At 44.3% G+C, this 27,949-nt stretch overlaps 1 protein-coding gene across 1 annotated transcript in view; it reads right to left on the bottom strand.

The window, feature by feature from the left end:
- The window catches only part of CDHR3 (cadherin related family member 3), a 60,485-nt gene extending 50,188 nt beyond the window's left edge, over window positions 1–10,297 (bottom strand). Inside the window, exons 1-2 of the mRNA XM_049714697.1 lie at window positions 7,305–10,297; window positions 1,015–1,180 (exon numbers count right to left, since the gene is read on the bottom strand). Of these exons, the coding sequence (XP_049570654.1) occupies window positions 1,015–1,180; window positions 7,305–7,535 (397 nt within the window). The 5' untranslated portion in view covers window positions 7,536–10,297. The remainder of the gene's footprint in view (window positions 1–1,014; window positions 1,181–7,304) is intronic.
- Between the last annotated feature and the right edge of the window lie 17,652 nt (window positions 10,298–27,949).

Raw genomic sequence — 27,949 nt, 5'->3', positions numbered from 1 at the left:
GGTTTCTCTAGTGGGCAACACTCATCCTTAGGTGGGGTCCAAAAGTCACCTCATTAATGTAAGAAAAAACACCTTTATCACTCATCACTTAGGACATTCCAACGATTTTAGGATCTGTGCCAGGAGGGGACAAAGACAAAATATATGTTTCTTATTATAAATCACAATATCATGGATGTCCATTAGACATCCAAATGGAGATGTTGGGTAGGACAGTTTTTATCTGAGTCAGGAGTTCAAGGGTGAAGCTGGTGTAGCAGCTTCTTAGTTAATTTGGAACACTACCCTTACATGTGTGTAAAGTGAATGCGTTTCTAGCTTGCCTTGTCCAGAGGACATTAATACGCTAGGTTGATGTTTAGCCATCTTATTTGACTTTTTACTATTAATATGATGTACTAAAGTAGATTCCTTTGAAAAAAATAACAAGGTAGTATGTACTGATATAAAATGTGACATTGATAGGTTAATAAAGATGATTGAATCCAAAAAATAGAAAACAAACAAAAATAACAGTGGACTTGGGAGTTGTCAGTGTATGGATGGCCTTCAAAGCCATGAGCCAGGGAGAGATCACGCAGGATGTTACCCTATGCTCCGGTCCCCTGTATTGTCCCTACCCTGTAGCAGACCCCAAATACACAGTCCCCTCGAGGGGTCAGCATCCATGCGGAGAATGAACCAGTCAGTCAATGGCCGGTATCCAGTGCTAAGCCTGTAAACGGGCTCAGCCCAGTTTCCTCCAGCATGATCCACTTGAGGTCTTTGAGCCCCAGGTTCCTCTCCAGGAGAGGCCCAAGAGAAGCCATGGATGGAAAGGGCTTTGTAAATTATTGGGTGTTACTATTGGGAGTCCTGGGCTGGCGGACGTTTCACTTATTCCCCACTCATTAAGCAGTTGCCTTTTCCAGGGAAACAGCTGCTTGTTTATTTACTTTTCTATTTCACTCTGTCACCCAGCGTCCTGCCTGATGCCACCGTCTGGGCTGCATCGCACACCCCAGTGTGTCTTACCTGTTGCCAAGTTGCCTTGAAACTCAGGCGGCTCATTCACATCTGTTACCTGGACCGTCAGGACCTGCAGGTCAGTGACACCCATGTCATCCTTCACACAAATCTGCAAATCAAATATGTGTGGTCCTGTTTCAAAATCTAGTTGTTCCTTCCCGGTGGTGACAACCTAAAAGCAAATGCACAATTCTTAGTAACCATGTGAAAGAAGATCTCTTTTGTATGCACACATTTTGCAAAGGGATATTACTAGGAAGGAGGCAACCAGCACCCTGGAAACCATCTTTCACTCACTGTCAGGGGAACTGGTTGTTTTGCCTGTGTCTTTCCGACATAAACCCCGTGACACTTCACTAAAGGGACTCCTCTGTGGGCTACTGCTCTTCATAGGAAAGACAAATATTCAGGAGACATCCTAGTTCCATCTACTAGAGATGGAAAGCCTGAAAAATTTAAAACCTGTCACTACTTGGGGTAGGCTCCTAGGCAAGTCCCTTAGCTACCCTGAATACAGTTTGATTTTCTTGTCTTTAAGAATAAGATGCTGCACTTCCCTGGGATTGCTGTTAAGTTACGTCTTGACTCATCATTCCCCTCTAAGTTTCCCAAGGCCACATCTAAGAATAAACAAGAGAAGGATACATCTGCAGAAATAAGAAATGATATTTACTTACACCAACAGGCTCTTTGGGTTTTTGGTACATTTCCACACATTCTTCCACTGTCAGAAATGTGTCCTGTGCAAGACAAGTGTTTTGGAGTGGAGATGTGGAAGGGGCACCAAGCACCAGGGCCAGAGACATATCACCAGAATCTAGACTGTTGCCAGCAGGAACCCCTGTGGTCCATGGTAGAAGGGCCCTGCTGAGGTTAACTGGAGGCCAGTCTGTGACCTCGCACATCTATATGCACATCCCTGCCACCAGCTTAGCCTGTGGAGCTCCCAGAAGGCCCAGAGCCCTTTGAGATATCAAGGACTAAATTTCATAAATATCTTAATTTATGCTCATAGAAGAACCTTTTGGTTATTAATACAACTGGGGCCAGGCAGGGAGGCATTCAGTATCCTCTACTGAGAAAAGCACTTAGCTCCTATCCAGTTTCCACCACTGGACTTCTTTGTGACCTTGGGAAAGTTACCTGACCTTTCCCTGATTTTGTTTCCACACGACTATCATTAGGTAAATAATTCTCGCCCTAGTTAAACAACTGAAGTATAATACAAGGTATTATAACAAAGAGCTAGACCACGGTACTATGGAAAATCATGGGGAAAAAAGTTCATTGTGAGATGTGTTTAGTCAAGGAGGACTTCATGGAGGAGGTGGTGGGCATTGTGTTTGACTTTGTACGATCTGGATTGATTATGAGAGGAGAGGATGGCCACAGATGTGAATGAGCACATGCAGTGGAGGGGGCACGTATGGAGGAGGGTTGAGAGGGGAAAACACAGTAATCTTGTCACCACCAATGAACAGGGTCAGCCTGGGCTCCACACAAGTGGAGATGACCTGTCTCTCTGCTTGGCACATGGGAGGTGAGAGGCAGCATAACATAGGAGTCAAGAGTGTAGACTCTGGAGCCAGACTGACTGGCTTCAAAGCTCAGCCTTCCCATTACTTAACCTTTCCGTGCCTCAATTTTACCATCTGTAAAGTGGGGATACTAATGGCATCTGCTTTCTGCAGTTGCTGGGAGGACTCCATGAGCTAATCCATGGAATACTTTGATCCCTGTCTGGTGCTGAGCGAGCACCCAGCAAATGCTGAGTTTTATTATCATTAGACGTCAAAAACTGTTCAGTGAATGTGTATCCACCAGAGCTGCCCCCGTCACAACGGTCCTCTGTGCTTCCTGATTTACACCCTAGCTTCCAGCTACCTAAGCCTGGAGTCCTCTCCTGAACTCCATGCTTGCAGATCCTTCACCCCAATGTTACCTATTGACAGCCTTTCTCCTTGGGGCCTGGCTCTAACACCCTAGAGGAAGAAAATAGAACAGTCAAAAAAAGGTCCAGGGCTTCCCTGGTGGCACAGTGGTTGAGAGGCCGCCTGCCGATGCAGGGGACATGGATTAGTGCCCCGGTCCGGGAAGATCCCACATGCCGCGGAGCGGCTGGGCCCGTGAGCCATGGCCGCTGAGCCTGCGCGTTGGGAGCCTGTGCTCCGCAAGGGGAGAAGCCACAACAGTGAGAGGCCTGCGTACCGCCAAAAAAAAAAGGTCTAAAATGTTATATCTTGGAACCAAAGGAATTAGGTTGCTGCCAACACATGGAAAAGTTGCTTTTGCTGTTGTCTTTACCAGCATTAATTAAATGTTCATGTGCAAGGCTCTGGCCAAGACATTTTGTGGAGTATTTTATTTAATCATCGCAATAACCATAGGTTGGAAAAACTTCCCCCTTTCACACATCAGGAGACCAGAGCAGGGAGGAGAAGGAACTCCGAAGGTCACAGCTGGGAGTGGTGGAGTCTCTCTGATGGTGGGCAATCTGGCTGCAGAGTTTTGCTAAAAGACGATAAGTTTAGTTTTAGGTGTGTTAAGTTTGAGGTTGTTCTGGACAAGGCTGACCAAATTTACAAGGTCCACAGAGCTCACGATAGCAGATGAGGACAGAGCGGTGTTAAGCTCAGAGATGGGCCAATGGCAGGGGGGCAAGCGCGGCCACCACGCAGCCTCAGAGAGCGCCTGCCCTTACAGCTCTCGTGGATGTCCGTTAGTCCCGCCTCCCTGACTCCTCGGAGCTCTCCTTCTTGGTGCTGCTCCAGAGGTGAGCCACATGTACTGCTGGATGAGGCTTGGATATCCCTCTTGGGAGGCAACAGTGAGGCAGCGCGGCTTGGGGGCGATGATCAAGTGTTCTTGGGGCCAGCCTGCCTGACCTCAAATCTCAAGTCTGCCACCAGTTAGCTGTGTGAACTTGGGCGAGTTGCTCAACCTCTCTATGCCTCAGTTTCCCCACCTTTAACATGTAAGTAATAATAGCGTACCACTTCATAGCATTGTTATGAGGATTAAATGAACGCGTTCACAAAATGTTTAGGGGAATTCCTGGCATATGGTAAATGCGCCATAAATGTGACTTGTCGTCATCATCATCACCATCAGCATTATTAATCCACCTAACCCCCCACCCCTGAAGTCTCAGCAGCTCTGTCTAAAAGTAGGGCAGCCTGCCTCTGGCATGATTGGAGGTCACCCTTAGAAAGCCCTGCATGACTGAGTCCCAAGGCCAACAGTGACCAGACCTCTGGGCCAGAGACCCCAGAACCTTATGGCCAGGTCACCCTGCAGAGAGGGTCAAGGAGGAGCCAGGTTCTGCCACAGAGATGGCATTGCTGTGTTCTGTAGGAACAGCCCTTGTGAGCGGTTTGGGTTGGAGAATAGCGACTTCTTGCAGGGGATGGTTGATAATACTGGGTAGTTTCTGGAGAGCAGCAACAAATTCTTGAGAACAGCTTCAGGACGTGTGAACCTGTGGCCCATCCTAGTACCGGCACGGGGTCCTGGGCAGCTGTTGGCTGTGGTGCCAGGAGGGCACCAGGACTGGGACTGTACACTGAACACGTGACCTAGATCAGTGGAGGGGCTCAGAAATTCTCCATTTCTAGAGGTCAGGAACAGGATGGAACTCCTCCTTGACTGACAGCCCTGCTTGACTCACACATGGAATGTGGGAAGGGAAGGTATGATAGCGGAGGATTTGGGGGCTCATGCAAGCGGGAGTAGATGTGCAGGGCAGTGTAGGGGACAGAGCCTGACACTGGGAATGGGAAGACCTGAGTCAAGTTCTTATTTCATCCTTTCTGGCTCTGTGATCTCAGACAAATCAGCAGTTAACCTTGCTGTCTCTTTGTGATGTTATTTCTAGAATAGGGATTTGCAATTTTAATAGTGATAATATCAGTGTTAGTAGTAACAATTAAGAGACCAGGATGTGGACGTGCTTTTTTTTTTTTAAACAGCCCTCAGTTTTTAAATTAATGTTTATGTATGTATGTATGTATGTATGTATGTATTTGGCTGTGTCAGGTCTTAGTTGTGGCATGCGAGATCTTTCACTGTAGCACACGGGCTCTTCATTACAGCGCATGGTCTTCTCTCTAGTTGTGGTGTGCGGGCTCCAGAGCATGCAGGCTCAGTAGCTGCAGCACGTGGGCTCTCTAGTTGTGGCACAGGCTCTAGAGCGCACAGGCTCAGTAGTTGTGATGTGTGGGCTTGGTTGCCCTGTGACATGTGGGATATTAGTTCCCCGACCAGGGATCAAACCCAAGTCCCCTGCATTGGAAGGTGGCTTCTTAACCACTGGACCACAAGGGAAGCCACTGAATGTGCTTTAGAACATCTGAAAGTCTGAAATAGCTTGGTCATCCTCATCATTAAAGACTACAGACTATGAGAGGCTGAGAATGAGGGCTCTCAAGTGGAAATAACCCAAATATCTGTCAACTGATGAACAAATAGACAAAATGTAGTATATCCATTCAGTGGAATATTATTCAGCCATTAAAAGGACTGAAGTACTGATCCGTGCTACAACATGTGTGACCTTTGAAATTTTATGCTTAAGTGAAAAGAAGCCAGTCATTAAAAACCAAATACAATATGATTCCATTCATATGAAGGGGTTCAGAATAGGTAAATCCATTAAAACAGAAAGTAGTTTAGTGGTTCCCAGGGCCTGGGAGGATAGGAGACAGGGGAGCGACTGCTAATGGACTTGGGGTTTTGTTTTGGGGTGATGAAAACATTCTACAATTAGATCGTGGTGATGGTATGTGAATAGAGTAAAAACCACTGACTTGTGTACTTTAGACGGGTGAATTATATGCTATGTGTATTATGTCTCAATAGAGCTGTTTAAAAAAATAATGAGAGCTCTAAAACCAGACTACCTGCCTTCCAGTTTCAGCACAGCAGTAGCTGTACAACCCAGGGCACGTTATCTCACCTCTCTGTTAAATTTTGCATCATTTCCCCCACCTGTACAAAGGAGATAATCATACAAATAACATCATTGGCTTGTTGTGAATATTACAAGAGTAAACACATGTCAAGCACTTTCTGCAGTGTCCGGTGTATACTACATGCTCTGTAAGTGGTAAGCAACTGGCAAGGCTTAGAGGCACAGATAAGCAACAGCTGTTGAAGATGAACCGGAAGTCAAGGGAGCAGGTAGATAGGCAGGGAAGTCACAGAAACAGTATGTGGGCCCTGGGAATGTACCCTGGATGGTGAGTTGAAGTCTTCCTGAATGTGTGCTCCTTGCATACCAGAGGGCCCACCCCTGGGGTGCAGAGAATACCAGATGCTGGGCTCTTGCCTTCAAGTCCTGGGCTCCACAGGTCTGCTCTGGGGCCCAGATATGCACACTTTCTGAAAGCTCCCCTAGTGGCTCTAATCATCAGCTGGGTTTAAGAACACCTTATGTATCTCAGAGAGGCAACCGAGCCTAGACCAAGCAGGCCCACTGGGTCCCACCAGAAACCCAGAGCAATGGCAGGTGGGAGCAGGGGCAAAGCTGATGATGACTGTGGGAGGTTCCTACGCCCATTGAGGAATGAGGTAGGCCTGAGGGATAATGCAGTACAAGCGGGTCCAGACACCTAGACCCTAAAGACATCCTTAGAAGGCCTTTGAGGTTACCAGTAGACATGCAATCAGCAGGTTTGTCCTGCCTAAGGAGAAGTGAAAACTTTGGAAAAGACCCAAATGACAAACGAGAAAACAGCAGCAGTGGCGTGGCTCTTGAATGTGAATGATTGGGGTCTGAATTGTCCAAGAGGAAACATTCACATAGTATGGCTGGACATCCAGACTTATATTTTTGTTAAGGGTGCATTCTTCCATATGAAATGTCTCCTCATAAATTTCCTTCTGAAAAATTACAGAATCATAGAAAAGAAGAATCACCAGGTACAAATTCATCAGGGCCTTGTTTTTAAGGAGATCATCACACAAACCGTGCCACCCAAAGAATTCAGTTACTGTCAGCACCTCTAACACCTGTTATCGTGTGAGGGTGGTTGGCAATAAGAAACAAACCTTTTATTTGTAGCAAATTGAACATACTGTTCATTTGGACTGAATTAAATGGAGAGAAAGTCCAAAGCTATAGGGGCATCTAGCACAGAGGGCTGTAGAATGCCCCAAACAGAATGCCCGGATCTTACAAGAGGGGAGATTAAACCAGGGAAAGAGGAGGAAATGATCACTGATCCAAAATCCCATCCACCCCATCTTCAGGACCCCTCTTTGTGAGCAGCTCCTATTGGGAGTAAGATGGTGCTTACCTCAAAGTCAGTGTCTGACAGCCAGTTCACCCGGAAGGCCTCAGTGAGGGGACTTGAGTTGATTAGGGGAAACCCTGGGATCACAGGTGACAGTGATGCTGATAATGTCACAGAAAACTTGTGCACTGAAGTCTCAGGTGGAGAATTCTCTGCCATGTTGCTTGTAGCAGGTAAGTGGATTAGGTGTAGTGCATGTCCCACTGCGGATTTAAAAAGGATGCAAAATGACATGAGCACAAAGCCTTGTGCTGGAAACAAGGACTTAGCAGCTTGGTCTGTGGCTTCAACTCGTAGCTCAGGGCAACACTGGAACCCAGTCACTCCCCAAGAATGAAGACTCTTGCCAAGAGCTGGAAACAGGAATGCGAGATCATCTCAAAGCCAAGAAAACAACCACCAGCAAACAACCATGAAATCTGCTTCTGTCATTCTGGAAATAACGCTGCTGTCTTTCTTTTGTCTCTCTGCTTCCTTTCTGGTTTCTCCCAGCCTTTGTGAAGAGCCAGGGAGAGGGAAATGTGATGCCTTAGAAGACAGACACCCCTTGGAGGACCCAGTCTGGCCATGGCATCCTCTGTCTTACAAGGGCCAGGGAGTCTCTAAGAATTTATTTTCCTTTTCCATGTCAGTGTTTGATTCAGAGGCCATTGAGAATGGAGTGTGCATGAGAACTCCAAAATCATGCCAGCTCTCCCCACATCCCTAAGGAATCTCACGGACAATGATTTATTATTACTGGATGCTGTGGGCATCATGGAGAGGGTCGATCAGTACATCATGCTCGATAGAGTGACTCCCATTTCACAGAGAAGGTAGTGAGAGACTCAGGGCAGGCCCGTGAATTACCTTGGGCTGCATTACAAACAAGGAATGTTATGATGTCAGAGAAAATGTGTTTCTTCCAGGAAAGCCTTAGGACACTCTAAGGTCTCCTTGACACTCTGCAGGATTTTGCCAGCGCAGAGGAGAGCAGTGGGTCATATTCTTTATGCTTCCATAATGATGGTTCCTGTAGGGGTTGAATAGTGCCCCCCCAAATTCATGGCCACCCAGAACCTCAGAATGTAGCTTATCTGCAAAGAGAGTCTTTGTAAATGTAATTAGTTAAGAGGAGGTCGTGCTGGATTAGAGTGGGCCCCAAATGTAGTGAGTGGTGTCCTTATGAGAACAGGATAGGACACGGAGACACAGACAGAAGGAAGAAGCCCATGTTAGGAAAGAGGCACAAACTGAAGTGATGTAGCTACAAGCCAAGGCATGGCAAGCAACCCCCAGAAACCAGGAGGTAGGCCTGGAGCAGCTTCTCCCTCAGAGTCTCTGGAAGGAACCAATCCTGTTGACACCTTGATTTCAGACTTCTGGGCTCCTTAACTGTGAGAGAATAAATTTCTGCTGCTTTAAGCTGTTCAGTTTATGGTAATTTGTTACGGCATCCCTAGGAAATTAATACAATTACCACTTAACCAATGGTCCAAATAAATGCATCATGTAAAATACTTTCTCTCATTTACTCCTCAGAATAATCCTCTCAGATAAATATTAGTGTCATCATTTTACAGATGAGGAAACCAAGCTGAAGGACACATGGTGAATAATAAGTAATGAAGCCAAAATTTACACTGAGGTCTTGCTTCTCAGCCAGCTTCCAACCTTGGCCACCGTTAGCCACTGGGGACAAAAATTCCTGGAATGGGAGGAGGTAGGGGGGAACAGTAGAAAGATCTGAAAGGTGCAAAATTTCTAGAAACACACAAGCCATGGGAAAATGTTGGCTTGTATAAGAGAATGTTTTTATTTCAAATTTGGGGGAGGGGATGCAGAGAGGTAGGTAGAAATGCAGGAGAAAGTGAAATATAAACACATTCACCGATACAAGCTTTCCTAAATCTAAAATCATCTGATTTCGTTTAGAGACTAAAATGCATTATGCATAAGTTATTTTTTGCTGGCGGCATTACCCGATTTTATGGGCAAGGACTGTGCAAGGACTCAGAAATGTCAAAACAGCTGAGGTTTAGGGTGATGTGAATACAAATGGATTTTTTTAATCTATTAAAATTGACTTTAATATTACAGCATCCTTGTGATTAAAAAACCAGCAGCAAAATAGTATGCCTGGAGTATTTAGAGGCAAAAAGTTCCCCAAAATAGTTTTTCAAAATGGGAAAAATAATCAATTGCTGTGGTGGGTTGGGTTTTGTGGGTATAATTCCCTCAAGCCCTCTTTTCCCACCACTGGAATCTCCACCCCACTCCCCCAAGCTGTTCACAAGTGTGTTCCCTCCCAGCTCAGCAGGGCAAGATGGTCATGAGCAAAATGAAAGGTTGGCAATTTGTCTCCAAGGGCCCCACCCCCGACCTGATCTTGCCCCCTCCCACTCACTCCAGTGATTCGTGCCCCTCTAGCCAACGAGGAAGGAGGCCTCTGAGCATGTTTAAACAAAGATGTAACTCACTACATTTTTCTCAAGAATAGCCTGGGGTAAGGTAGTACCCGGCCCAAAGGAACAGACTGAAACTAGTAACCACTCACCTTCACTGGGCACCTACTCACTGGGCATCATGCTAGGTGTGCCTGATTTCATCCATTCTAACCGTGGTCCCTGGATGTAGGTATTCCTGCCACGATTTCACACACCTGAGACTACACACCCGGTAAGTGGCCTTGGGGGGCTCTGGCTCATGCATCTGGGTCTGTATATAACAGACTGCATGTCCCCCACTACGGACAGTCTGTTGCTGCATGCTCATCAGGTGACCCTGCATGTGGGATGCATTGTGGTTATTCTATGACCTGGTAGCAGCGTAACAAGATGGTGCTGGGAGCTGGTAAGAGATTGGACACATGACCAAGATGTTAGATTTGAGTGATGTGATCTGTAAGGCCATTTGGGGGAACAGCATAAGGCGTGGTGCTGGGTATTAGCTTGATATGGGCTCGGCTATGAGAGGCTTGCTAAGCCCTACTCAGGGCTCCCCACAGCCTCACCTTGAACAGATAGATTACCACAGCCACCAACCTTGCTGCGGGTCCTGTGGCAAACTGGAGAGGCCATGCTCCCCAAATATCTCCAGCCGAAGCTCCTAGTTTGCTTCGTGGGGAGTGTATCCATTGATCTTGTTGCGTTAATTATAACTTGGATAAGCCCTAGGTTTGAGAGGCTAATTCTATGGAAGAACCAACCTTCCAATCCAAGTCTTTGACTCCAAGGACAGGACTCCTTTGCATGGCTCCGTGCTGCCTCCTTACACTTATAGAGCTTGTTGTGCTCTTCCCTGAGTGGTCCTATTTCACATAGCAGTGAGGGAAATATTTCAGAGGGAAAAGTGGATCTATCCAGTGGCCCTTAAGCACTTTGTGTTGAGAACTACCTATTCCATGTATGGATAAAACCAGGCTGTGTCTTTGAATATGCCCTTTCTGCTGACATTCTTGCCAGAGCTGTTCTGCTCTTCATCTGGAGGCCTCTCTTCCCAGGAAAAAGTTATGTATGCCAGGGTCATGTAACTGAACCCTAAAAACTTTGAGGCAGACACTCCAGGGACACTGATAAGAAAGGTGGCCAAGCTTGGATCTCCCAACTCTTAGTCCAACACCCACTTTCTCCAGCTTCCTTGCTATTAAAAGCAGTAGTAGCAGTATTAAAGCAATAGTAATAATAATAATTAGTGGCTAGGGTCCACACCCTAAAAATTGAGCAATTAATAAGACATAAAATTCACCAAATATTCAGTTCATTCATTCTACAGATAAGTTTAAGGGATGTCACCAGAAAGACAAGATCCAGCCCCATCCACCAGAACACAGGCACCAGTCCCCTCCACCAGGAAGCCTACACAACCCACTGAACCAACCTTACCCGCTGGGGGCATTCACCAAAAACAATGGGAACTATGAACTTACAGCCTGCGAAAAGGAGACCCCAAACACAGTAAGTTAACTAAAATGAGAAGACAGAGAAATACACAGCAGATGAAGGAGCAAGGTAAAAACCCACCAGACCAAACAAATGAAGAGGAAATAGGCAGTCTACCTGAAAAAGAATTCAGAATAATGATAGTAAAGATGATCCCAAATCTTGGAAATAGAATGGAGAAAATACAAGAAACGTTTAACAAGGACCTAGAAGAACTAAAGAGCAAACAAACAAAGATGAACAACACAATAAATGAAATTAAAAATTCTCTAGAAGGAATCAATAGCAGAATAACTGAGGCAGAAAAACAGATTAGTGACCTGGAAGATAAAATAGTGACAATAACTACCGCAGAGCAGAGTAAAGTAAAAAGAATGAAGAGAATTGAGGACAGTCTCAGAGACTTCTGGGACAACATTAAACACACAAACATTTGAATTATAGGGGTCCCAGAAGAAAGAAGAGAAAAAAAAAAGGGACTGAGAAAATATTTGAAGAGATTATATTTGAAAACTTGCCTAATTTGGGAAAGGAAGTAGCCACCCAAGTCCAGGAAGTGGAGGGACTCTCATACACAATAAATCCAAGGAGAAACGTGCCAAGACACATATTAATTAAACTATCAAAAATTAAATACAAAGAAAAAATATTAAAAGCAGCAAAGGAAAAGAAACAAATAACATACAAGGCAATCCCCATAAAGATAACAGCTGATCTTTCAGCAGAAACTCTGCAAACCAGAAGGTAGTGGCAGGACATATTTAAAGTGATGAAAGGGAAAAAACTACAACCAAGGGGCTTCCCTGGTGGCGCAGTGGTTGAGAGTCCGCCTGCCGATGCAGGGGACACGGGTTCATGCCCCGGTCCAGGAAGATCCCACATGCCACGGAGCGGCTGGGCCCGTGAATCATGGCTGCTGAGCCTGCGCATCCGGAGCCTGTGCTCCACAATGGGAGAGGCCACAACAGTGAGAGGCCAGCGTACCACAAAAAAAAAAAAAAAAAAGGGTACAAAATACTACAACCAAGATTACTCTACCCAGCAAGGATCTCATTCAGATTTGATGGAGAAATAAAACCTTCACAGACAAACAAAAGCTAAGAGAATTCAGCACCACCAAACCAGCTTTACAACAAGTGCTAAAGGAACTTCTCTAGGCAGGAAACACAAGAGAAGGAAAAGACCTAAAATAACAAACCCAAAACAATTAAGAAAATGGGAATAGGAACATACATATCGATAACTACCTTAAATGTAAATGGATTAAATGCTCCAACCAAAAGACACAGACTGGCTGAATGATTACAAAAACAAGACCCATATATATGCTGTCTACAAGAGACCCACTGCAGACCTAGGGACACATATAGACTGAAAGTGAGGGGGTGGAATAAGATATTCCATGCAAATGGAAATCAAAAGAAAGCTGGAGTAGCAATTCTCATATCAGACAAAATAGACTTTAAAATAAAGACAATTACAAGAGACAAAGAAAGACATTACATAATGATCAAGGGATCAATCCAAGAAGAAGATATAACAATTGTAAATATTCATGCACCCAACATAGGAGCACCTCAATACATAAGGCAAATGCTAACAACCATAAAAGGGGAAGTCGACAGTAACACAATCATAGTAGGGGACTTTAACATCCCACTTTCACCAATGGACAGATCATCCAAAATGAATATAAATAAGGAAACACAAGCTTTAAATGATACATTAAACAGGATGGACTTAATTGACATTTATAGGACATTCCATCCACAAACAACAGAATACACTTTCTTCTCCAGTGTTCATGGAACATTCTCCAGGATAGATCATATCTTAGGTCACAAATCAAGCCTTGGTAAGTTTAAGAAAATTGAAATCATATCAAGTATCTTTTCCAACCACAATGCTATGAGACTAGATATCAGTTACAGGAAAAAATCTGTAAAAAATACAAACACAGGAGGCTAAATAATACACTACTAAATAACCAAGAGATCACTGAAGAAATCAAAGAGGAAATCAAAATATACATAGAAACAAATGACAATGAAAACACGGCAACCCAAAACCTATGTGATGCAGCAAAAGCAGTTCTAAGAGGAAAGTTTATAGCAATGCAATCCTACCTCAAGAAAAAAGAGACATCTCAAATAAACAACCTAACCTTACACCTAAAGCAATTAGCGAAAGAAGAACAATAAAAACCCCAAAGTTAGCAGAAGGAAAGAAATCATAAGATCAGATCAGATATAAATGAAAAAGAAATGAAGGAAACAATAACAAAGATCAATAAAACTCAAAGCTGGTTCTTTCAGAAGATAAGCAAAATGATAAACCATTAGCCAGACTCATCAAGAAAAAGAGGGAGAAGACTCAAATCAATAGAATTAGAAATGAAAAAGGAGAGATAACAACTGACACTGCAGAAATACAAAGGGTCATGAGAGATTACTACAAGCAACTATATGCCAATAAAATGGACAACCTGGAAGAACTGGACAAATTCTTAGAAAGGTACAACCTTCCAAGACTGAAACAGGAAGAAACAGAAAATGTAAACAGACCAATCACAAGCACTGAAATTGAAACTGTGATTAAAAATCTTCCAACAAACAAAAGCCCACGACCAGATGGCTTCACAGACGAAATCTATAAAACATTTAGAGAAGAGCTAACACCTATCCTTCTCAAACTCTTACAAATTATAGCAGAGGGAGGAACACTCCCAAGCTTATTCTACAAGGCCACCATCACCCTGATACCAAAACCAGACAAAGATGTCACAGAAACAGAAAACTACAGGCCAATATCACTGATAAACATAGATGCAAACATCCTCAACAAAATACTAGCAAACAGAATCCAACAGCACATTAAAAGGATCATACACCGTGATCAAGTGGGGTTTATCCCAGGAATGCAAGGATTCTTCAATATCTGCAAATCAATCAATGCGATACACCATATTAACAAATTGAAGGAGAAAAACAATATGATTGTCTCAATAGATGCAGAAAAAGCTTCTGACCAAATTCAACACCCATTTATGATAAAAACCCTCCAGAAGGTAGGCATAGAGGGAACTTACCTCAACATAATAAAGGCCATATATGACAAACCCACAGCCAACATCATTCTCAATGGTGAAAATGTGAAACCATTTCCACTAAGATCAGGAACAAGACAAGGTTGCCCACTCTCATCACTATTATTCAACATAGTTTTGGAAGTTTTAGCCACAGCAATCAGAAAAGAAAAAGAACTAAAAGGAATCCAAATTGGAAAGAAGAAGTGAAAGTGTCACTGTTTGCAGATGACATGATACTATACATAGAGAATCCTAAAGATGCTACCAGGAAACTACTAGAGCTGATCAATGAATTTGGTAAAGTTGCAGGATACAAAATTAATGCACAGAAATCTCTTGCATTCCTGTACACTAATGATGAAAAAATCTGAAAGAGAAATTAAGGAAACACTCCCATTTACCACTGCAACAAAAAGAATAAAATACCTAGGGTTAAACCTACCTAAGGAGACAAAAGACCTGTATGCAGAAAACTATAAGACACTGATGAAAGAAATTAAAGATGATACAAACAGATGGAGAGATATACCATGTTCTTGGATGGGAAGAATCAACATTGTGAAAATGACTATACTACCCAAAGCAATCTACAGATTCAATGCAATCCCTGTCAAACTACCAATGGCATTTTTCACAGAGCTAGAGCAAAAAATTTCACAATTTGTATGGAAACACAAAAGACCCCGAATAGCCAAAGCAATCTTGAGATCGAAAAATGGAGCTGTAAGAATCAGGCTCCCGGACTTCAGACTATACTACAAAGCTACAGTAATAAAGACAGTATGATACTGGCACAGAAACAGAAATATAGATCCATGGAACAGATTAGAAAGCCCAGAGATAAGCCCATGCACATATGGTCACCTTATCTTTGATAAAGGAGGCAAGAATATACACTGGAGAAAAGTCAGCCTCTGCAATAAGTGGTGCTGGGAAAACTGGACAGCTACATGTAAAAGAATGAAATTAGAACACTCCGTAACACCATACACAAAAATAAACTCAAAATGGATTAAAGACCTAAAGGTAAGGCAAGACACTATCAAACTCTTAGAGGAAAACATAGGCAGAACACTCTATGACATAAATCACAGCAAGATCCTTTTTGACCCACCTCCTAGAGAAATGGAAATAAAAACAAAAATAAACAAATGGGACCTAATGAAGCATAAAAGCTTTTGCACAGCAAAGGAAATCATAAACAAGATGAAAAGACAACCCTCAGAATGGGATGAAATATTTGTAAACGAAGCAACTGACAAAGGACTAATCTCCAAAATATTTAAACAGCTCAGGCAGCTCAATATCAAAAAAACAAACAACCCAATCCAAAAATGGGCAGAAGACCTAAATAGATATTTCTCCAAAGAAGATATACAGATTGCCAACAAACACATGAAAGAATGCTCAACATCACTAATCATTAGAGAAATGCAAATCAAAACTACAGTGAGGTATCGCCTCACACCTATCAGAATGGCCATCATCAAAAAATCTACAAACAATAAATGCTGGAGAGGGTGTAGTGAAAAGGGAGCCCTCTTGCCCTGTTGGTGGGAATGTAAATTGATACAGCCACTATGGAGAACAGTATGGAGGTTCCTTAGAAAACTAAAAATAGAACTACCATATGACCCAGCATTCCCACTACTGGGCATATACCCTGAGAAAACTGTAATTCAAGAAGAGTCATGTACCACGATGTTCATTGCAGCTCTATTTACAATAGCCAGGACATAGAAGCAGCCTAAGTGTCCATTCACAGATGAATGGATAAAGAAGATGTGGCACATATATATAATGGACTATTACTCAGCCATAAAAAGAAACAAAATTGAGTTATTTGTAGTGAGATGGATGGACCTAGAGTCTGTCATACAGAGTGAAGTAAGTCAGAAAGAGAAAAACAAATACCATATGCTAACACACATATATGGAATCTAAAAGAAAAAAAAAAGGTTCTGAAGAACCTAGGGGCAAGACAGGAATAAAGATGCAGATGTAGAGAATGGACTTGAGGACATGGGGAGGGGGAAGTGTAAGCTGGGACGAAGTGAGAGAGTGGCATGGACATATATACAGTACCAGATGTAAAATAGATAGCTAGTGGGAAGCAGCCGCATAGCACAGGGAGATCAGCTTGGTGCTTTGTGACCACCTAGAGGGGTGGGATAGGGAGGGTTAGAGGGAGATGCAAGAGGGGGATATATATGTACGTATAGCTGATTCACTTTGTTATACAGCAGAAACTAACACCATTGTAAAGCAGTTATACTCCAGTAAAGACTTTAAACTCTTTTTTCTTTTCTTTTCTTTTTTTTTTTTAAGGTATGTGTCCAAAGGCACCCACCTAATCGGTGGCAGAGGGAAGGTTGGGAGCCAGGGGCCCACTCTCCCTAAGACATCATGCACTTTCCTTTTGAGACTGGTGTTCCAAACTTTCTCTGGTGGTCTGAGTGCTTGAGAGCAAGAAAGAGGCTTTAATGGAATTTGACGTACACATGCATCTTAATTAAGAAGCAAATTATAATTGCTTGACGGGTACACTTTGAAAAAGAAAAAGCACAAAAAAAGGTTTATTATCAGTCACTGAGCCCACTGAAACATCTAGCTTGTGGTTGAGAGCTGGCTGGATGATGGGCTTGCTTGTTTCCAAATGAGCAAAACCACTGCCTTGCCAGAAAGGAACCAAGGAGGCCCCCTCCCCGGAGCACGTGTGGGGATAATGAAGGCCTCCGCAGCCTCAGTTCCAGGGGAGGAAGCTGACCATGTGGATCTCTGACACCAAAGTTGATGACGTGGTCCAGGAAGTGTGGGGCAATGCCATCTTCTCCCTCCGGGGATGCAGCAGCTCTTACTTACAGCTCTGCTTTTGGTACACAGGGCAGGTCTCACCTGAGGTGATAAATACCTCTTCATTCTCTCTATTAACCAATCCAAATGGTAGTGAAAGAAGTCAGAGGAGTGTTGTGAAAAGAGAAAGGGATTTGGAATCAGAGCTGCTTTGTGCCTTGCTGCTACTTGACTATGTGACCTTAGGCTGATCCCTTAACTTCTGTTGGGCCCTCTGTCAACTCTCTCTCTCAGGGCTGTGTTGCTACACTGACAGTAGCCATTAAACACTTCTAATTGTTCAATTGTTCAAGAAGACACACAGGACCCAAATGAGAATGCTTCCACATCTATAGTTGATTACAGAAAAAGGATACGGTATAGCAACAACATTAAAGTAAGGATGTGCATCCCAGCTGAACACTGCCTCGTAGCAAGAGGACGGGAGAGGCTCGGTGCCAGCTCCTGCTGTCCTCTTGTCCCTAAGAGCCAGAACAAAGTGCACTTGCTCAGATCAGGAACCACCAACATAGTCACTGATACCCTGGAAACAGTGAGCCCAAGTTAGAGTCTCTGCTGGAACTGTTTCTATTTTGATGCTCATGTAGGTACCATCCTGTTACATAACCAGCGCCAAGAGCAGAGCCCTCTGAGGAGCTCACCGAGGCCAGGTGCCAATCATCAGTCTCACCGTCATCAATAACAATGCTTCCAGGCCGCTGCAAACTGTCCCCAAACTCCCGGAAGCCGTGGTTACAAAGCAGTGCTATTAATCAGCAGACTTCCTGCCTCAAACGGGAGTCAGCTCTGTGCAGGAACTTTACCAAAGCCACTCAGACTAACTGCAGCCCTACTGGAATTCACTGTCACAGGTACTGTATAAGAAAATGCATACACTCAACATACTAGAAAACATTATACAGTGTTGTTTCACTATATGCAATGTCTTCCTATCCTATGTCTTTCATTTCCACAGTGTATGCCTTCCTGGATGGGATGCTCACCCACCCACTTTGGGGGGCTGATTCTTTACCCCGCAAAGGCTAATAGAAGGGAGCCCTTAGTAGGACACAGAAGAAAGGATGGTGAGTCTTGTAATGATTCTGTGAAATCTGCAGTTACACCTACAGTGTAAATGGCACTAGGTCATCATTAGCGAGAGAGGGGGTTGTTCGTCTTGCCACGTCACTCTGGTGCTGGCCTGATGGGGGCTGGCTTCTCGCAAACCTCCTGCAGCTCCTTGGAGGTGGAAAAGCAGGCAGACTCCAGGAAGTAAGTGCTTCAGCTGGAGGTGAGGGGGAGACAACTGGGTTGCCATGGAAAAGGAAGAGGGAGGGAGGACTGAGAGGAGGGATGGCCTTTTGCTTCTCTGAGGTTGTCTGAATAGGGAAGTGACATGAGAGAAAAAGTAGAAACTTTTTATAATGTTCTTTGGATCCCATACAAAGGATTAATCACCCACAGAAAGACTTTCTGGAAATGGACTATACCTTCCTGCCTTTTCAAATTAATAAGAGCATTCAGGAGGGGTTGCACCTGCTTCCTCAGCAGCAAAATACACTGAGCCTGGGGCCTCTTTTGATTCCTGACACCATCTAGCAGGGGTCTAGGCCCAGATGGCAGACTTGGGGATTGTCCTAGAGAGACCAAGATGGCCTCACACCTGGTGCTCCGTGGACAAAACTCAGGTCAGTGGGCCTGGTAACTTTTTCATGTTCCTGCGGGTCTTCCAGCTACCAAGGAGCCCTTCTTCCATTAAACACACTGGTACTTTTCATTTCCCTGAGACTCAGACAAAAGCTAGTTCCCTGGAGACTTTCTCAAAGTGGAGACAACTTCAGTGTGCAGTGGATTTAAATACACCAAGGGGCCTTTGCTAAGTCCTCTATCTCCCCCGAATGACACATGGTCCTTTGGTACGGATGGAGCCAGAGATTGTTTCATCTCAACTCTTTCCCCTGCTACAGTTGGGAGTCTTGTGTAGTTTATGTTCTTTTAGGGCCTTCCTTTCTAAGTTGTCACTGGAATGGGACACTTTAGCATCCCAAAGAGAAAATGTTTTCTTTCCCTCATCTTAATAGGAGGTGAAAAAGACAGAAGCCAATCTCAATTCCAATATTAAGTAGGCAGATGATCTAAATTTCTGCATTTAGGGGATATCAGTAAATGTGGGGGAAAAAACAGGTCCCCAAAGGGATAATGATCAACAAAAACAACATTTATTAGCTACGCTATATGTGTTGGCACTCAGGGACCACAGAGCAAGAAGAAACGTGAAACCTCTTATTGTAGGGCTGACGTTCCACTTGAGGAGACAGGGCAGACACATAACGGATGAATTATAGTATAACTCCTGCTACCTTTCACTGAGCACTTACTCTGTGTTAGGCTCTGTACTAAACCCTTAAAATGCATTCCATGTGCAGACAAAAGGAGCTCCAGGGTGCAGCAGGGAGAGTGTGCACCAAGAGCTAGGGCAATCTGGGAAGGCTCCATGGAGGAGGTTGGGCCTGATTGGGCCTCGGAGGATGCATAGGAGTTAGACCAAATGAGAGGAAAAAGGATACTGGAGAATGTTACTTTGTTTGAGATTATTTTGGTGATGCGTGTTTCCAATTCCCCAAAGGCAGGGACTGGTGTGGCTGTTCCCCTCCCCCAATCCTCTGTGACCCTGATGTTTCTGAGATCAAGGGTAAGGATCAGGTTCTCAGACTCACCTAAGAAGGTGAGAGAGAAACAGTCTGCGTCACAGTAGACCTTCCAAAAAGTAGGATTTGACCTATGGAAGCAAAAGTGCAGTACAGTGCATGGTCTTTTGTAGAGGGAGGGATTGGAGTGTGGTTTTTATAAAGAATCTCAAGTATTTCTTGCAAACTTTTGTGATCTGTTCCTTTCACACATCTGATGAGAAGGTTCCAAGTGATAATGTTTCAGTATAAGATGCTGGATTCTTCCTAACCTCACTCTTCCCCCAATGACAATAAATGTCACCTCTTAACTCAAATGATTATGACCCTAAAAGCCTATATTTCTGGGAAAATCTCCAATGTTTACTTCAAGTGAGAGTCTGAGAAGCTCAAGGCCCAGCTTCACACTCACAGTTCCTCCTGCCCTCTAAAAGCCCAAGGTTAAAGACATTTCAATATTATTAGGAAACCGTGATTTATTTATGTTATCAACAGATCAAAGAGGAAAATCAAGTGGTCCTTTCTATAGATCTTGAAAAAACATCTGATTTAAAAATCCATTTTGACTTACAAGCAAATAGCCTAAATAAGAATAAAAGCTATCTCCTTAACATATAAAACATACCCAAAGCTATTTCGTACCAAAAGCTAACATCATGCTTCATGGAGAACAAGACAAGAGTATACACTCATCATTATTGAACAGCAGTCTGAAGATACAGGCCCAGTAGTTGGATAAGAGAAAGAAATAAGAGATTAAAAAAAAAAACAAATGAGGAAAAGAACAAATATTTATCATCTTCAAACCTGGAAAATGCATGAGAATCAACTGAAACATCATTACAAATAATAAGATAATTCATCAAAAAACTTCCATACATTATATAACAATCAACTGAAAGATAAGAGGGAAGAGAAAATTCCATTTACAACTGCTAAAAAGAAAAAGAACTAGAAATAAACAATCAGAATGTGCAAGATCTATATGAAAGAAAAAATCTCAAAATACTCCTGAGAAAACAAATGAAGACTTGAACAAGTTTCTAGAGCCCTATTCTTGGATAGGAAGACTCAATGTCGTACATAATAATCACTAACATTTACTAAGCATTTACTAGGTACCAGACACTCCTCTAAGCATTTTTTACTATATAACTCATCAAAGATGTAAATTATCCCTAAATTAATCTGCAAATTTAACGTGATTGAATTGCATACATAATGCATATACTACCTATTCAAAAATAAGATTTAATTTAAAAGGCTCAATTTAAGTAATCCAAGCTGACAACACTGAAAAATCATCCAAGATTCTTGAAGCTCTTGAGTTAGGAAGAGGGAGTGCCAGAAGCACGAGGTGAATCTTTGGCTTCTATCAGAAATTTTCTTTGCTCAAGACTTGAGACACTAGCCCCTCAGTACCTCGGTTTTCCCATAGGGTGATTTGCAACCTCAGTTTGCCCCCAGAAGGCTCCAGAGTAAGGCCAGAATCTCCACAAAGACTGGCTGACATGCATAAAAAGCCCTACTAGGAAAATTCTTTTCCCAGTTTTAGGTGTTGAAAGGACCACACAGGCCAGTTAGCACAAGAGGGGAAGTGAAGTCTGTATGAACATTGATTAGATGGTGGCTTTTTGGGTACCCTCTTCTCCAGATACACCATCCCAGCCTCTCAGGGCTCCCTGATGCTGAGAAGCCCACACTTGAACAAAGCCTCCCAGAGGCAATTTCCTCTTTGGGGACTTTATTACACAATGATATCAAGCAAACTGAATGGGCCAAGACAGGTGGCAAAACAGAGTTCCTACCTGACAGGGCGCCCAGGAGAAGCAGGAAGAGGATGGCCTCCTGCATCTTTAGTTCACTTCTGTGCACCCTTCCAGCGTGTTATCCAGGACCTGAAACCCGCCTTACACCCAGAGTCTATTCCAGGTGCCACTCACCTTCCCCTCCTGGTTTTGTTACCATGTGAGAAATCAAACAGAGGCCTTAGTGTCACTAAGGGAGACTCCAAACACCACAGGACTGTTTGTTCTTTGATTCCCCCCTTCTGTGACCGCATGGTACCAAGAGGCCAGCCAACCAGCCCTGGTCAGCTAGGAGTCCATCTTAAAAGTCCACACCCGGGCTTCCCTGGTGGCGCAGTGGTTGAGAGTCCGCCTGCCGATGCAGGGGACACGGGTTCGTACCCCGGTCCGGGAGGATCCCACATGCCGCGGAGCGGCTGGGCCTGTGAGCCATGGCCGCTGAGCTGCGCGTCCGGAGCCTGTGCTCCGCAACGGGAGAGGCCACAACAGTGAGAGGCCCGCGTACCGCAAAAAAAAAAAAAAAAGTCTACACCCACCATGCATCTGTACAGAGAGCCCCAGAATAAAAGTCAAAAGAGCAAAGAAAGAGTGGATGGTAAAAGCTGGACATAAACAGAGTCATCCATGATGGGCTCCCTGTTACCAGGCACGTTGTCATTCTCCGAAACAGGGGTAGGCAAGTAGGAATTTTTCTGCTCTCCTGAATTGATGAGTCAGACTCAGAGTTGGAGACTAAAGCACTCATTCCAAAGAGAGGAGCCAAAAAATAAAAATAAATAAAAATAAAATAAAGAGAGGAACCAAGGGCCAGACCCCTCCTCAAGGCAGATCTGCAACTGTAGACACTGCCCTTTGACTCCATCCACCGCCCCTCCAGCCCTCAAAGATGTCAGTGGAGGAAGATTTTGGAGGAAGCTTCTGCCCACTGCAGGGTGATGTGGCCTATTCCCTTGGGGCCAGGTGTTGCCCTGTGCAGTGCTTTCATGCCTCATGCAGCCCTGTGCCAGGCTACAAGACCCGGTGAGTGAACCACAGCTCGAGTCCAGCCCCCACCCAGACAAGGAGCGGTGGCCGTGCAGAGGGAAGGTGGTGGTGGAGCAGCCCCTGCCCTCAACATGGTGCAGGAGGAAGACAGTGGACAGAGTGGAAGGAAGCAGGACTTGGACCCTCTCTCCTGCTCCTTTCACTCGAGAACTGCCTGCTGGGAGAGGGGTGCCCAGCAGCCCAAGGCTGGTGGCAGGGGATGGATGGGGGCATTGTTCCTCCCCACCAGGGACATGAGCCGCGGGGAGACCCCCAGGTGCTCTGAAGAGCACGTGTGCCCCACTAGTGAACCAGCATTTGGATACACAGAGGTCACCCCTGGCTAGTTAGTCTGTATGAACCCAGAGAGCTACCACAACCAATGGAGGGAGACAGCAAGGAGGGCCAGCTAGGGAGCCATGCTCATTCCCTTTCCTCTCCCTCCTTCCCACCTTCCCCCCCAGGGCAAGGGAGCTGGACCACACCCCACGCCCAGGCGCCAAGGGTGCAGCAGGGGAGAGGCTGGAAATGAGTTTGAGATGGAAGCTGTGACTATCAAGGATGATGACTAACTGCAAGTGACCAGGAAGCAAGCTATTAAGAAACAAGAAAGGGAGATGTAATAGAGGCAGATTAAAAACGATGACTGGAGGAAAAATAAAACCATTTCTGTTTATATGCCCCTGGATTGAAACTGCTAAATAAACCGGTTACAGCCCCTTCTGGGCACAAGGAAACTAAGGCTCGGAGAGGATGAGTAACTTGCCCATCATGTCCAAATCTTCATCAAGCCCCTTCTAGCCTCCACAGTGCCCCATGTAGCTTCTTTTTCTAGTTTGGCTGCCACCTCTCTGACTTAGGTCCTGGCCTCTGACCTGAACTGTCTCTGTAGCATCCGATGCATCCTACAGGCAACTGTCAGGTTAATTTCCCAAAAGGACAATTTTGGTCACTCATTTTTTCCCTTAGGAAAAGTTGACTTTTCCTGTGTAAAACAGGACTTAAGGGAGTTCCCTGGTGGCCTAGTGGTTAGGATTCCAGGCTTTCACCGCCACAGCCCAGGTTCAATCCTGGGTTGGGGAACTGAGATCCCACAAGCTGTGCGGTGCGACCAAAACAAAAACAAAAACAGAAGTTAAGATTCAAAATGTCAGTCTGTATGTTTCTCTCTAAAATAGGTAAATGGCAAAAAAAAAAAAAAAAAAAGTTTTTTCTGTGTGACCTTAGGCAAATTACTTACCCTTTCAGAATCTCAGTTCCACTTCTATAAATCAGGGAGAATAATACCTGTGATGCAGTATTATTGCAAGCAGTCCATGAGCTAATGAAGTAAAAGAAACTGGCCCATAGTATATGCTATATTTTTCCTAATAGGACTGTAGTAAAGGCTGCAACATAGTAGGTAGTCAATAAACATGGGCTGAAGAAAAAGATGAATAAACAGTTGCTAAGTTACCAATTCTCACGTCTCAGTTTTTCCTATCATATTAGTTACTGTAAGTAATCCATTTCATTATGCATAATTAAAGCTGAAGTGATGGCTTAGATTAAGTTATGGAAGACGTCAGAATAATTAAGGCTTTGAATTAAAGAAACTCACGTCTGTTTAATTTTCAGCTTGACTGCACAACGTTCTTCATGTTGCCCTGTTTCTACCATAAGGGGAATCTCCCCGTCCTTCCCCTCCCTGATCCAGGGATCTTAAGGGTCAGATTTTGGAATTTGTTGTGGGTTTTTTCTCCTGTGTTTACAACGTCTGTTTCCAGCCCTGAGGTTGTTTCTGCCATTATGATGTTCTGTTGTCCGATTGTCAGCCCAAATCTCCTTCTGAAAGCCTGTGGTCCTGGCACCAAGGACCCAACTGGGCCAGAATCACACAGAGCCTGAAAGGGACCCGGATGCCCCTTGCTGTCTTGTTCCTGACCTCTGAGATGCTGAATCTTGATTCCACCTAGGTCTCAGCCAGGTGAGATGGATCAGGTAGCTGGAGGGCAGGGCCAGAATCTTTGCAGCAGGCACCCCTCCAGCTTCACATGAAAGACCCGGGGAGTCTTCTCCCACATCAGCAATGGTTCAGGCCCTTAAAGTATTTAAAGGGACTTTCCTGGCATCCAGCTACTGCAAGTGTCTAATTTGCTAGCAAAGGAATCATGTTCTGAAGCTGTGTTAAGTTGGACCTTGGAACACGCTTAGCTACGGATGGACTGCTTGCAGCCTACAAACGCTTACGTTATCGATAATGTACTTGAAACACGACAGACTTAAGATGAGAAGAAGCATTGCTGTGAATGTTCCAGAGTCCAGCTCCTTCAGCAGGTCCGCGGGCAGTGAGGGGAGAGCCAACAAACCCAGCCATCTTTATATCTGTGGGGAAGCTCTGTCCATGGTCCCTGTTCATCCAGTACTGGAACCATGGGCTTCTAGGATCCAAACCCTAGGATGGGACACCCAGGTCGCACCACTCAAGCACCTGTACATTGCAGCCCCGCCTTGGGCAGAAAGCACTCAGGGCCCGGCTCACGCTCCCAGCGGCAGCGGCCATGCTGATGGCATGAAGCTTCTTGCAGCTCTCTACAGTGGCTCCCCTGTGGGCCACTGGACCAGCACGCACATGGCTTTAGCACCCCACTCCCATGGTTCTCCCACGTATTTGTCTCCAGCCAGTCTTGGCAAGCCTTTCCAGGCCAGAGAAGCTCATATTCATTGCATCCTGGTTGCTTCACGTGTAACACTGAGCAAAATATTGCGAACTTACTAAATTTGCTTTCCACTCCCTTGCCCTGTGCCACTCTCTCCCCCACCCAGAACACCCAACCAGTGAGAGACCCTCTGCTCTTTCAGAGAAGGAAATAAAGTTCCACAGCCTTCCTCCCTTCCGGAACCTCAGGAACACTCACTCCCTGACTGGTCCTGAACATCCCCGGATGGGGTCCTCTGAAGCCAAGGCCCTGTAGGAGAGGAAAAATAATTTCCCTCTGCCCTTCTAAGTCCTTAGCTGAGACCCCTGTAATAAAAGACAGATTAACAAGAGAAGTTTTAATATGTATACTTCATGGATACAGGGGAGATAGCCAGGGGAAAGTGAGTGAATCCCACGGTGGCTTAGAATTCAGGTTTAAACACCATCTTAATAGGGGAAGGGGAAGGGGGATGTACATGATCTTAGGGGAGAGAAAGTGATTTTTAGGAAAGATGAAAGGGCCCTTAGAAGAATAGAGAGGAGGTGTGATTGTTCGTGACAGAGTTTGTCTGGATGTGGTGTCCACCTCCAGGCAAAAAACAGTATCTCTTTTCTATTTGCATTTCCCTTCTCGTGAGTAGAGTTGAGCATCTTTCCCCAATATTAAGGAATCAATACTGTTTCCTTTTCTGTGGCTTTTCTGTTCATTTCTACCATTTTTCTACTGGATTTTTGGTACATTTCTTGCTGGCTTGTGGGAAGTCTTGATATGTTAAGGAAATTAACACTTTGTCTGTAATAGGCATTGCAAATATTTTCCCAGCTTATCATTTTATTTTTGACTTTGTTTATAGGAATTTTGGCCATGTAAAAAATTTTTAATTCTTATATAGTCAAATTTATCATCTTGTATTCCATGACTAAGTAGCACACAAAACCTTCTCTCTGAGATAATTTTTAAAATTTCATATTTTCTTCTAGTACTTTGCTATGGTCTGGATGTTTGTACCTCCCTAAAATTCATATGTTGACATCCCAATGTGATGGTATTAGGAGATGGCACCTTTGGGAGTTGATTAGGTCATGAAGATGGAGCTCCCATGGAAAGCATTAGTGCCCTTATAAATGAGACACCACAGAGGCCCCAGAGAGCTAGCTCCCCGTCCACCATGTGAAGATGCAATGGGAAAAGGGTTCTCACCTGACCATTGCTGACATCCTGATCTCAGACTTCCAGCCTTCAGAACTGTGAGAAATAAATTTCTGTTTTTTATAAGGCACCCAGTTTGTGGCATTTTGTTATAGCAGCCTGATTAGACTAAAACATACTTTTATGATTTTATTTCCAATGGGGCCTCTGATTTCTTTGGAGACATTCCTTCAGGTATGAGGTAGGATCCAGTGGGAACTCCACTTTCCAGCAGCTGTCTCAGAGTTCTCTTTAACCAGCTTAGCCAGAACCCTCCTGATCAGCTCCAAGATTGGGGACAGTGGAATAATGTTTTTTCTTCATCTCCAAATGGGTGGTTAAGCTTAGGATAGAACAATTAAGCCAAGAAAATGTGCCTCTAGCCTGTTCCCCACTGTACCTGGTAGAAAAGAGGGAGGGATTTTCCCCCAGCCCAGAACAGGCCATTCAAGAAAGAACTGGGACTTCCCCCTGCATGAAAGAATCAGGCCATGACTTGCTTTTCCTGGCCTCGTTCCCCACATTTGCATGGAGGCAGGCGACTGAATGTCCCGTGCCTGTCAGCTGTGTATATAGTAATCCCGTCCCACACAAAGCACTGGGCTGAATAGACGGAGACTATGTCGTCAGTGTCACTAACTCCCTGTGGGCACCAAAAGTGAGTCTCATTCTTCAGCCTCAAGTACACAGTTCTACTGTCCCTGCCTTTGCCTAAGCATGAAGCTATGTCCTTATTACCCTTACCTGCCCAGAGACCAGAGAGCCTGATGACCTAATTTATACCCACAGCCCTCTAGTTAGCGATTCTGGCTATGAACTGCTTCTCAACAGCAGGAATGGCTGAAAATAACAAGTGTTGGCATGGATATGGAGCAACCGGAGCGCTCATATACTGCTGGTGGGAATATAACATGGTACGACCACTTCGGGGAACAGTTCAGCAGTTTCTTAAAAATAAACCTACTACCCAAATGTTCAACTGATGAACTGATCAATAAATGTGATGTACACATATGATGAAATACCATGCAGACATAAAAACACCAAGTGTGAACCCTAAGGTAAACTGTGGACTTTGGTGATAATGATGTATCAATGTAGGTTCATCAGCTATACCAAACGTACCATCTGGTGGGGGATGTCAGTAATGGGGGAGGCTATGCATGTGTGGTGTGTGTCGGGGTGGTATATGGGAGATCTCTATAGCTTCCTCTCAATTTTGCTCTGAATCTAAAACTGCTCTAAAAAAAGATGTCAAAAAGAAAAGAATTAAGATATCTGCTACAGGATATATGAACCAACGAAAACCTTATGGTAAGTGAAATAAGCCATCACAAAAAACCCACAAGTCATACAATTCCGTTCATATGAAAGTCCAAAATAGGGGAATCTTTAGTGATGGAAAGTAGATTAGTGGTTGG

Source organism: Orcinus orca, chromosome 9, assembly GCF_937001465.1.
Source record: "Orcinus orca chromosome 9, mOrcOrc1.1, whole genome shotgun sequence".
Classification (NCBI taxonomy): Eukaryota; Metazoa; Chordata; class Mammalia; order Artiodactyla; family Delphinidae; genus Orcinus; species Orcinus orca.
The sequence above is the reverse complement of the archived record's forward strand: the minus strand, read 5'-3'. Positions and strand labels throughout refer to the sequence as shown.